This window comes from Rhinolophus sinicus, chromosome 2 (assembly GCF_057876585.1).
Source record: "Rhinolophus sinicus isolate RSI-liver-muscle chromosome 2, RSI-T2T, whole genome shotgun sequence".
Classification (NCBI taxonomy): domain Eukaryota; kingdom Metazoa; phylum Chordata; class Mammalia; order Chiroptera; family Rhinolophidae; genus Rhinolophus; species Rhinolophus sinicus.
Window position 1 is genome coordinate 38,593,994 of NC_142502.1, and position 13,560 is coordinate 38,607,553.

Consider the following 13,560-nt stretch of genomic DNA (forward strand, 5'->3'; position numbering starts at 1 on the left):
TTTAGAACCCTTTAAAGACACTGCATGAATATTAATGGGAGGAATATATTCATATAAATTTAATAAGATTATTTTAATGGAAATCAGAATCAGAAGTTTATAAAAATGGCCTGAAGCCCGCAGACTGTAGAAATTCACTTTTGAAAAATCCAGATATATAAAATATATGAAGTCCAAAAAGGAAGGTTGGTTAGGATACTATATTTCAAAAGAGGGTTGTTAGCTATTGAGAAATATGACTCCCCTGAGGGTCAGAGAAGATGTATCAGTTTGCATTCGAGAACTTAGAATATTATAATTGTAGAATTTCTGATTTTCCCAGAATCCTTGTAGAAGGTAATTTGAGCAGAGCTCCTGTAAAGTGGTAATGACAGCAGCTTTCTACTGAGCGTTCTACCTGTGCCAGGCGTTGTGCACAGTGCTATACATTCACAGACTCATAGTACCTTGCAAGGAACGCGTTGCCCCTTTATACAAATGAGAAAATCAAGACTCAGAATAAGTGACTTGCCTGGGATCTCACATTCAGCTAGTTCCCCAATCAGCCTTCAACGCCAGGTCTTTCTGACTCTAGAGTAGTGTTTCTATAGTCTGCTGCCCTCAATGTAGCCAACCAGTTTGTTACACTAGGAGAATTATCTTCTTAGTCCTTTTCATCTAAGGAGCTCTAAAGAGTGACCTAAAATGTCTAACTTTCAGTCTTCTGACCTAAAATGTAGTATAACCCAGAAAATTGAAAGAGCTCTCAAATTACAGTTTCTAAATAATTTAGATGTAACTTTGAAAAAAGAGAAGGAGAAAAAAATATATCTTGGGAATTCAAATGTAATTCTTGTTTTCAAAAGGAGGAAGATAGGATGACTGTTGAGTACTACTAATCGTGATGTGACGTTCCTGAGCAAGATTTTTAAAGACAAGGGCACAGCAACCACTGGGAAGCATGTGGATTCACTAACAGCCAGATTTGCTTCTTGGACAGGCTCATAGACTATTAGATCCATGACATTCAAAAGACAAAGCACCTGACCTTGAACATGGCACTTTGCAAGGTCACCTCTCAATAGCTTATAGATAGAGCAAGATAAACAGAATTTAGATTGTAGAATACATTGCTGGATCAATAACTAGTTGAACAACTGTACCCAATAGGTGATTGATGTCTAGCTGAAAAATATATTTTGGGTGGTGTTTGACATGACTCAGTCCTCTACCTCACAGTAATTCTTATCAGATGTCTATATAAAACACTTGATTATCTAATTTTTTTTGTAGGAGGAAGTGAGAATACATGTCAAATGAACCCATAGCCGAAGTAAAAAATATAAAATCATCTTAACAGGGTTCAATAGGCAGAAAAATGGAGAACTATTCTCAGGTTTAAAAACTGAGAAACACAACTGCAAATGGAGAGTGATATGATCTAAGGATTTAAATTCATTAGATTTTATTATTAGATATTGTTACCCTTAGACATAAGAAATATAGCTGTGTAATCCAAAATAAATTAATGGGTTCCCTTCCCCTTTACTTGTCAGTAATGTTGTAGAATACTAAAGCTTTACCACATAAACTCATTCAGAATGATACGCCTCACAGATAAATTGCACCTATGTAGAGTACTTTTAATCAAATTATATTAGATGCATATTATAAACTATGAAATACAATTAAACAAATTCACCAAATGGTCTTTATTTTATGGTGCTTTTGTCTAACTCTGATCCAGTATTTCTCCCTCCTAAGTCGTTTTTGTAATCCTCCCTTTGCAGGAAATTTTTTGAAAAAAATTTTAATTTATGCAATTACTTAGCTTTAGTTATTATATCCATATACCTATTTACAGAGAGCATGTGGGAATTAAATGAAAATACCAGGGGATGGGAAGGGGTATACCAAAAAAATGCATACAAGTGGACACTCTGGTCAACGTTGCTCAAGCAGTAGTGCCCCATAATCAGAAGTGTTTGAAAAAAAAAAAAGAAAGAAAAAGAAAAGGAAGTGTCTGGATGCTGATGGTAACCACTTTGAGCACCTCTTGTAATTGCAGAAGTCAAACGTGACTTGTATTCATCTTTTGCTATCGATATATATTGAGTATTACAATTTTAATAGTTTTTCTTTTTAAAATGTGTATACATTTTTTTGGCACCCTCTGTATATCATCTTTTTTTTCTTTTTTTTTCTTTGAACTGTTTTCTCTATTACCATGTAGACTCCATAGTTTGAGGACTTTGTCAGTCTTCATTGCCATGTCCCTAGAACTTAGGACAGTGCCTGGCATATAGTAGTGGGTTCATAAATGTTTGTTAAAGGAAATAATGTCTCAGGTGATTTTGACTAAGTTTATCTGCTGGATATTAACTCCATATATTATAGTTTGATGTTATCCCCCATGATTATCAGTAAATGGTTTGATGTTAGGCAGAAGTGAACAATTGCTGAATAGGCACAGTGAGCATGAAAAGAAGCTAACTAAAGCTCGCGGGGTACCTTACATCTATTGGAGGTTAGTTGTGCTAGATTACCCAGTAACAGTATGCAGGGCAAATCCACTTAATAGTCAGACATTGTAAAATAATAAAAGTATTGGCAATCGATGCTAATTATTTTCACAAGTATATGATCATTAAGAAGAGACTTGGTGCATTATCATGTGAGGTGACATAGGAGTTAAGGTAGCAGAGCCCTGGACCAAGAACTGGAGTACACAAGTTCAAATCCTGATTCAACCACTTATTAGTTGTCTGACCTTAAAGAAGTCACAGTAACCACTATAAATCTCAGTTTCTCCATTTGTAAAATGGACATAAGAATACCAATTATTTCATAGGGTTAGTGAGAGGATTAAAAGAGATTGGCACAGGATATGGCAAATTATAAGTAATAACAAAAGGAAACAATTATTGACGTAAATAATAGCTGTTTCAGCAAGGAACACCATATATTATGATTATCATCTCATTTATGCAAAGATGAAATTTCTTCTCAGAGAGGTGTGCCCATCCCAGGCTGCAGGCAGAAAGTTGGGAAACAGCACTAGAACCAAGTCCCCCAACTTAAAATCTGATTTGTGTTCTAGCTATGCTATTTTAACATGAGAAGAATTCTAGAATAGTGTTGAACTGCCAGCCAAAGTATAATGAGTCTCAGTGGCCAGCCTTTCAGGAAGAAAAAGCAAATGAGTAAAAGGAGAACACAGAAAAGAAAAAATAGAATGCCCTGGCTCTATCGCATCTGCACAAATAGTGAATACTGAGTATTGTATCTACTGTTCCATAGAGAGAGGAAGTAACTTTATTTTGTAAATATTTTTATAATTTGATTTTAAGAGTCAAAATTATTCTATATATTTATGTATATGTTCACACTGTTAAGAGACAGGACTTCTCCCTCGTGTACATAAATCTCTCTGGGCAGCATACAAGATTTGAACAAAATTTAACAATGTAGTGTACTTTATCACAATGGTATTTTTCAATTGTGTGCTATCATTCACGTATGAACCTCATTTATTTATTTCCACAGAATGCTGAAGTTTCTGTTTTTGAAGTAAACATACGCTTTGTGGGTGGACTACTCTCAGCCTACTATCTGTCTGGAGAAGAGGTAAAATGAAAAGTAGCATGTAAATGTGAATTATGGTATCTTAAAATTACATTTTTAGGTCAAAATATACCTTTTGTGGTATATATTTAGGGGGTAGCCACTGAATTTTCCTTTTTGATGGGCCTCTAGTAAACACTGGATGTCATTATAATATGTACTAATTAAATGAGCATGCAGGGAAATTTGGCAGATCGTGTTGTCAGGAAATATTAAACAATGGCTCCATTATGTTATATATTGTGTGATTACAACTACAAATTATATGTGCCTATGGATAAAATAAAGAGGTTTAGTGTAGTGGCAGACTTGTGGATGCATTTTTTTCTTTAAAAGTTATTTTAATGTTTAGTATAATGTTAACTTAATAAAAACTTTTTGAAATGAAGAAAGCTTGCCAAGTAAGATATAAAAATTACAGTATTTAAGAAAATAAGGGAGTGAGTGAGATATTCAGCTTTCCAATGAGGCGTTCTGTAGGCCAATTCCCCTGTGTAAAGTGCTTCAGAGCTCTTCCTGGAGCAAAGCTTAATTCATTTTCTCCTGCTCGGAGCAAAGCAGTAGTTTTTAATTTAGCTGTCTTATTTTGATAGATTAAGAAAGGATTTTTGTATCATGCTCGTAAAGAGCATAGATGCTATTTTCTTGAAAGGTTTTGGACAGCTTTATGAATAACCTAAGTGTCTACTAAGAGTTGCTGGAACAGATCTCAACTTTATGTTGACAGTGTTAAAAGCTGACATGAAGGAAAAACAGGCATGTATTTCAATTGCATGTCCATCAGATTTCTGTTACCGTGTTTCCCTGAAAATAAGACCTAACCAGAAAATAAGCTCTAGCATGATTTTTCAGGATGACATCCCCTGAACATAAGCCCTAATGCGTCTTTTGGAACAAACCTTAGTATAAGACCCAGTCTTTTTTTTCAGTGAAATACAGTAGCCTCAGCATGCTGGCTGGGGAAAGAGTGGCTCTTACCTAGGGTAGTATTTCATATATTTCTGTGCTCCTTCAAACAAATTTAATAAGAGCAATAAATGTTTAATAAGAAAAGCTGATTTAACATTGTCTGGTCTCTCAAGTACTTTTCTAGCCATAAGAAAACAGCCTACACAATCTTAACATTCTCTCTCTTTAGATTTTATTCTACCATTGAGCTTTTCAAAGTTATATAGATGGCTTCTATATTCCCGTATATCTGTTCTGTTTACATGTTAAATTGTGTTCTTCATTATGGACTTTATCATCTTCTAAGCCAGGGTAAAGAGACCATCTGGTATATTATGCCTCTTTTTCCAGTCCCAAATGATTTCATTTCTTCATTTTGGTTTAGGGTGCTCTAAGTATTAAGCTAAGGAATCCATGTTTTTTAAAAATCATACCTAAAATTAACTAATGTCATTTTATTTGACAAGTTTCTGTTTTTAGAATACTTGTCTTTGAGTATCCAATGCCTGAGTGTTCTCACAGTTTTTTACATGGCATACTTAGGATGACCTTGGTTTTAACTTTTTTCATCATTTACGTAGAGGTGAAACAATTTGGAGGAAATTAGGACTGCATTCTTCTATATCTGGGCTCAAATAGGAAAATAGAGCATACAAAGAGAAACAGAAACAAATGCATGTATTTCCTCTAAGTATGCATCGTGTTTAATAAGTATACTTTTTCATTCATAACGATGTTTTTAAGTTTATGTATATATATATACATAAATATATATTTGTTTCCATATGTTTGCTTATAGACATATAAGTATTTATTATGCATACTTATATAGATACAATACCCACAGATAATATAGTTTCCCTACAGATAAAATCATTTGCCTAAGACCTTGGGAAGGTATATTTTTATTCTATACTTAGCTAACCTTAGTAAACAAAGGTGTACAAAGACTACCTCCATTGAAAATATTACTCATTTAATATATTTGTTTTGTCCTTATTCCTGTGCAAACATTGTTTTTATTATATCTAGATTTTCTGTATTTTAATTTTATGATAAAAACATTGTTTAAGATATTTCCTTTCTTATACACTTTTTTTATTTGTTTTTATAGCATACATTTTAATTTTACTTTGTGAGAATTCATCTTCTTAGCATAATTTTAGCTTAACTATTCCCTAAATGGTGGACAGTTGCATTGTTTCTAGTATTCCTGTATTTTGAATAATGTAGCTATAATCAGTCAATAAATATTTATTCTCTAAAGTGGGATTGCCAGGTGAAAAGTGATTAGTTCCAGATTCTTTCAACATCATCTCCTGCTTCCTTCCAGTTACCTCATTGCTGACAGTTGCCTCTCATTGACCAATGCGCTCAGGGGACTTGGCTATCAGAAATGTGATCAGGAGAAATCATTTTATCCCCAAGCCTGTGCTTGAGGTACTTGTCTCCATACCAAAATGAAAAATTGAGCATCCATTTAATAAAAAGAACATGAACATGGCCAAATTATGAATAAGTTGGTTTCAGATTGATGATAAAGTTTTATACCATACACTTTTATGTATATCAAGGTATTTACTAAAATAATCTAAGAACATATAGCTTCCTAAATTATCTCATAAAAGATCTAAATTACAATCATTTAACATTCTGATTTCATCACTGAGGCTCAGGATTATTTTGAGAACATCTTTGAAATCATCATCAGAAGTATCTAGTCCTATGTTGATAGACACTCAAAATTCTGAAATTTATATTACAAAAACAGAAGAGGAAGTACCACTCATTTGTGTTACATGCTTCAGGAAAATTACAATTAGAAACACTGAACAATAATCAGGAATGCCAATGAAACTCTAAACCTATCAAAAGAACAATGGAAACATTAAATGCCCGTTGTAAACTTGGATTACAAGGACATGTTCTGAAGCTGTAAACACCCAAGCTCAGTTAAAATATCTCATAGTACCACTGGGAGCAAAACAAGTCAAGCCACAAGATTTCCAAAGTCTATATAAGAAATGCAAACAACCAAAAGAGTTACGAACAGATAGGATAGAAAAGATGAATACTAAATAGGAGTAATCAGTGTTAAAGATAAATAAAAGAAATAGCGTAACTCTATTATAAGCTCAAAAGACTTTAAAGTCTTCATTGGAGACAGTAAACAGCAACATCTGGACCATCATTACCCAAAATATGTTCTGCAGACCCTAGTTTCTTTAGATATGGCAGGATAAATCTGTATCTATATACATACATAAATAAGTCAGAAAAAGCCACATCCTGTATTCTTCCTTAGACATTCACAGTGCATAGAAAAAGAAACAAATTAAATTTTATTTATCCCTGTGTTTTTCATGCTTACTTAACTATAATCCCCCCGCCTTTTTTTTTCTGTAACATTTCCTAACACTGAATTACAGAACACATTTTGGTAAATGTCACTATAGAATAAGAGTAACCAAAGCAAGAAGATATTGAAAATTGACAAATGAAAAAACAAGACATTGTAAAAGATGATACACATAGAAAATAGAATGTATGAATATACCACATATTATTTTTCTGTTTTACAACAGAAACCAGTGGCTATATTAAGCAGCAAGTGAATTTTATAGGACATAGTGATGCCACAGAATCAGAGAGAAGACTGAAGAACAGGTTGGAACTAACAGTCTCAAGTTGCCACAGAAAATCTCTGTGGCCATTCTGGGACATCCTAGAATTAATAAACATACACTGTTTTTTACGCTCTGGTCAAGAAACAAACCCCAGGAGAAAGAGATCAATTGGCAGTTTCAGTTACCTGTGGCCACTTTGGGGATTTGGGGGAATGAAAGAGAGGATATGATAGAAGAAATCTTCCACAGGATTTGAATTCAGTATCCTGTGAAGACCAAGGATAAGAAGTATGACTAAGTCCAGAACAGGAAATTAATGCCCTATTGAAAGGGTGGGAAAAATACTTGTTTGGGAGCCAAAAACAAACAAACAAAAACAAAAAAGTTCACTATGAAAAATAAAGTTGTAAGAGAAAATAGACAAACCTATGGAAATTGAAAATGTAACGAAATACTTGAAAAAAAAACTTTCCTGAAGTTTTTGAAAAGCTACTTGACTCTGTAAATTAAGAAAGAACATTTAGCACTAACACGGTATTTAATCCTTGTTTTAAGTAGTATGTTGTAAGTATGTTTTAAGTAGTATGTTTTAAGTACGTGAGCTAGAAAAGCAAAAGGCCAAGTCCTGGAAACCTAAAAGATTGAAGAACTAGCTTTCAATGAAAAACGGTAATGAGAACACCTGATCCAAGACTGGGGAAACATGTGCAATGGATTCTTACATTAGGTCAGTTTACTCTGCCAAGATATCCTTGATTTGGAAAGTAGCAAGAGGATTTCCCCCCAGATTCACTAAAAGAAAGCTGCTCCACACACAAGTACAAAAGATTACTGAAGGACATACTGAAAAACAGAAGCAGGTGACATCATTGATTTTAAGCATAGCAAGGGGATATGTAAGGAAGAGAGTGAGACTGTGGAGTGGGAAGGAGAAAAATAAGATTCAGAATATGAGTTTAGTGCTGAAAAGATCTATTTTTTTGTTCTCATAATAGGATTCAGACATTTGGGGTGTTTGGGGGCCTTAGATATTGATGTTGTAGGATCTGTGTAGTGATGAATAATAATAAAAGTGGTTAGAGATTCCTTACAAAATTAGGATACCTTTCAAACTCAGTGTTTGCCACAGCCCATGAAAGAGATAAAGTCAGGCCATCCATCCGTCCCCTGCTAATTCTGCAGAAAGTTAAAGTGACTTACAGAAAGTGGATAATGCACACAGAGTTGTGGAAAAACAGAGAATAAAGTCAGAGAATATTCAAGTCACAGGTAAGATTAACAAACAGCTGGTGTAGCAATTAGGTTTATAGCAGATAGTTGTTTTCAGGTTTTCTAGTGACCAGAGCAAAGAAGGGGAAAGAAGTAATATTTAGTCTTGCTATTTTTATGAACACTAAAACTTTGATAACAGCAAATAACCCACATGTACCTGTATCCATACTAAATTTCCATAAAACATAGAACTATCTGGTATAAACAAGAAAAATCCATTCTAGCACCCCTCTCCCCCACCTCCAGATCCTGCCTAAATGGAAAAACTTGTTCTCAGGTTTACCCTGTGTTCTCAAATATATGGAAAGTAATTTAATTATGGTCTCTAATAAAGTTGAGCTGAATCCAAAATGCAGAGATATCAACAGAGGGCGTAATTAAAAAAAAAAAAAAAATTGAAAAAAAAATACATTATAATATTCCAAGATCAAAATATCAGGGGTGCCAAAATAATGTATGCACATTTTAAGAGATATTATCTATGCTCAAGCAGTAGTTCACCGTAATCAGAAGTGTCTGGACGCAGATGGTAACCACTTTGAGCAAGTCTTGTAATTTCAGAAGTCAAATGTGACTTGTATTCATCTTTTGTTATCAGTATGTATTGAGTATTACAATTAATACAGGTTTTTTTTCCTTTCTTAAAATGTGTATATATTTTTTGGCACCCTCTGTATATGAAGTCTCTACAAGGAAGAAATAACAGATTTGAGCAATTCATTTAAAAGGGAGGCTTGAAATGATAGCATAATGAAATAGAAAAATTAAGTATTAGTATCGTATATATCTCTTTGCTTAACACTGTATGACTAGCCCTAGAAAAATATTTAGTAAATGCTTGTTGACTAAACCTTTATTAGGTTTTCTGTGAACCCCAACAGAAAATTCTTCCAAAAGATTTTTGAGGTAAAAATCTGTACACTGACATCATAAATAAGCAACTGGTCCAAAGGCTTGAGGTAGAGTGTAGGGAGGGAGAGAGTATGCTAAGGTGACTGAAGCTATAACAACCTGTATAAGCCCCTGCAACTCCACCACACTCCTCCCTCGAACCTCAGGACATCTTCCTTTCTATCTGTCTGCTGCTTCTCTGAAAGAGTTTTGAAAGCCAGTAAGCTAGAGACTATATCTAAATTTAAATCATTACTAAATATGGTAGATCATAATTGTATACTGTGGGCCTTTTTAATAGAATTGACATTAGTTAGAACATTTTCTGAAATTTTAAACCTAAGAAGCAATTAGAAAATGTAAATGTGAAAGGAATTCTTAACATATATTTGCTTTAATTTCAGGAAACTATCCAGGTAAAACCTTCTAAACTATTTATTGAACACTTGTGCTAATATCCTGGAAAGGAACAATTTTAATCATATTTGTTCAGTAGTATCGGTTGTTTCTTATATTATTGTCCTAATGTGTTCCTATGATTTTTTAGGGGTTTAGATTGACTCTTACATGGACTTTATTAATTTACTATTTAGCATTCATTATTGAACTTGCATGGAAGACATGAATATGATATAATAAATAGCTAATATTTTCATTTAATAGGTTTAATTTAGTGAAACATGATATTAGATTGCTTATATTTTTAATTAAATTATTTAAATTTAAGTTATTTAAATTTAAATATTTGTAACTAAATTACCATGATTAATGAGTTGCACCTGTCACATATTGAATATTTCATTATGACTATACGTTTAATTTGTACTTTAAAAGGGATCTATCAATATATGGAATTGATTCCAAAATAATGTACATTGCAGTCAAATAAAGTTACTAGCATTAGTTGTCCTGGAGTAAATTACAGAAATCAAAATAAATCTCTGTAATTCATGTCTGCTATGTGTGTCTCTCTCTCTATAAATCTCTATTCTGTATTTATAATTGCTTTCAAAAACACAGAAGTTTTATCATCTGTAAGAACTTTTATCTCATCCATTCATGAACGCAGTTCTACAGTTTGCTAATAATTCCAGCTCCTAAACTTATTCATATTAGTGTATAAATGGAAGAAGCTGGTCTAGCTTCCCATCTGATTGACGGAAATAGTAGACCAAACAGGAGTAGTTGGCCCCTAAAGGAAAGAGAAAGTGAAAGTAATTTGTTTCTTAATGAAATATTTGTATCCCTTTTAGTTTAGCATGGTACCTTGCCCATAGTAAGCAGACTACAAATTCATAGCAGTGAGAATAGATCAAGGTTATGATGCAGTAACAAGCTCAAAACCTCAGTGGTTTAAAACAACATGTTCTGCATACTGTATGTTCTGCCCATCCTCATGCTTTGCTTAGGACTCTGTTTCTCATCATCCTCCCTCCAGAGCCCAGACTGATGGAGCAGCTGCCATCTGGGTCATTTTCAGTTGCTAAGGCAAAACATATGGGGTTAGGAGAAGGGGTGTGACGAAAGAGAACCTGCAAAATCACACACTGGCTTTTAATGCATCTATCTGAAAGACATGTTATTTCAGCTCTCATCTCATTGGCCAGAGCAAGTCACATGTACACTGTGACTTAAAGGGTTGGGAAAGGATGCAGTGTCAGCACCGTATGCCCAGGAGGAAAATTTAGTGGACACCGTTAATGACTGCCACAGTGGCCACTGACTTGGATTAGCCTTTCCAACAGCCAGGAGTAGCACAAGATAGGAGTTTGTGAGAAGAAAGTTACTTTTTCAAGGGACCACAAGCTGGAATCAGTCTACAACACTAGGAAAAGTTTTCCAGCCTTTGGAACCAAAGTAGTAAGTGGAGAGTCATGCAGTGGGATAGGAAACCACATCTTCACTAATTTTTTAAGTAAAAAGTTACTGCTTCAGTGTTTGTCTACAAAGTTTTGCTTCTCCAAGAAATATCTTCTACTCTAAGCTTCTCCCCTAACTTTCCACATGTCTAACAGTGAAAAGTTGACTGACATAAACTACCCTATAAAAAAGGAAGGCCTGTCACACCACTGCAGTTGTCTGACATGGGGGCTAATCATTGCTCTTTGGCAGCCTCCTCCTGTGTTGACTGGACATTAAGGATCTGGTGCTTTGCCTTCAACCACTTCTCTTTTTGATTTAAGTGTTCCACAGGCCAGTTACCTCTCATTTTACACAAGCCTACTGAAAGAGATGAGGTGTTGTGTTTCCCCGAAAACAAGACTTAGCTGGACCATCAGCTCTAATGCATCTTTTGGAGCAAAAATTAATATAAGACCCGGTATTATATTATATTATATTATATTATATTATATTATATTATATTATATTATATTTATTATACCTGGTCGGTATTATTATATTATATTACTTGTATTATATTATATTGTATTGTATTGTATTATATTATATTATATTATATTATATTATATTATATTATATTATATTATATTATATTATATTATATTATATTATACCGGTCTTATGTTATATTAAAATAAGACCAGGTATTATATTAATTTTTACTCAAAAAGATGCATTAGAGCTGATGGTCCTTATTTTTGGGCAAACACAGTAATATGTTTAGATTTATGTTGAATCATTTCATAATTCACAATGTCTGTTAAAACCAATACTTCAAATCATGTTTATTGCTAGAATCATATTGACATGGATTTCTTATACTAGATTTGTATGCTTGTGTGTGTGTCTTAAACAGAAGTTGTGTTTTTCTAGGAATATTCCTATGTATTTCTTCTTTCAAATTATGGTGTCCTTAGAAGGGTATCATGAGGTAGCTATAGCAAAGAATTTAAAATTTAATAGGGCTAGCAGAAAATTCCTCAGAATTGTGATAATTTACCAGCTGGTAGTTTCACTTAATTAGTGAAACAGCAGATGCTTATTAAATACCTACTTTGAGGCACTGCACTTGATGCTGCAGCAATAACGAGCAAGAGAAACCCATTCCCCACTGACAAATATTAATTCATTAGATTTCACAACAACCCTGTAAAGTAGGAGTAGATATTGTTTTTATCCTCATTTTATAGAGGAAGAAAGAGCTCAGAGTTAAGCCAGGGGCATCCAAAGTGGCAGAGCTAGGCTTCGAACTTTAGCATTCTGGCTCAACCAACATACCGTGTTTCCCCAAAAATAAGACCTAACCAGAAAACAAGCCCTAGCATGATTTTTCAGGAGGACATCCCCTGAACATAAGCCCTAATACATCTTTTGGAACAAACCTTAATATAAGACCCGGTCTTATTTTGGGGGAAACACACTAGTTGGTTGGTTTTAGTTGGATTTTGTTGGCCAAGTGTGACAGAGACAAAGACATGGATTTCAAAAGTATTAGCAAAAGTTTTATTGAAATTACAGACCATGAAATCCAAGATGAGTATAGGACTGTATGAAAAAAAAGCAGGTGAGTGATGGTTAGAGAGAAAATGCATTAGTTAAATTGCCTGAAGTTTAGTTGAAGTAGATTTGAAGTAGTAGTAATTTAGCAAGTGACTGGAAGCTCCGGAAGTTAAGGCTATATATGCGTAGTAGAGTGTATGAATAAGACATTTAAAAAGTGGGGCAGTTTTGAGTGATGTCATAATTCAGCATAGCATCACGAGACTGAGTGGTTAGGAGGGATTTTGCCAGAACTTATCTGCATGGCTGACTATGAAATACATTTTAATTGAAAAAAATATGTAAAAATCAGTCTTTAAAAAGATGCCAAGCACCAGTGAACTTATTTTTAATTTGCTAAGATATAAACATTGTTTATATAATATAAATCTGTATGAAAATATGTATTGAACAAAGGACACTGCTTAAAAAAAGAGAAAAATATTTATGCAGCATGAAATTTAAATACAAGATCATTGGACAAACATTCACTACTCTAGAGCATTAAGAAATTAGTACAGATGTTTAGAGCTGACATTAGAAATGTAAACAAAAGGCATATTAGCTAATTAGTTGGATTTAATGCATCTATTTACCTATGCAGAGGTGATTCTTTTAAACAACAACTACATGAATTTTTATGCATGATAAATGTAGTAAATGTTATCATGGTGATAGGAATTTGTTTTAGATTTCCTTTAAAAATTAAATCTTACCTAGTGTAAATCAGTTGATTTATAAAAATTTTCTTGGTTAAAATTTTTAAGGTTTGGTAATT

The 13,560-nt window shown here is 33.6% G+C and overlaps 1 protein-coding gene across 2 annotated transcripts in view; it reads left to right on the plus strand.

The window, feature by feature from the left end:
- MAN1A1 (mannosidase alpha class 1A member 1) overlaps positions 1 to 13,560 on the plus strand; it is a 155,979-nt gene that overhangs the window by 54,966 nt on the left and 87,453 nt on the right. For both annotated transcript variants that reach the window (XM_019740975.3, XM_074333505.2), the window contains one exon: positions 3,526 to 3,606. In XM_019740975.3, the coding sequence (XP_019596534.3) occupies positions 3,526 to 3,606 (81 nt within the window). The remainder of the gene's footprint in view (positions 1 to 3,525; positions 3,607 to 13,560) is intronic.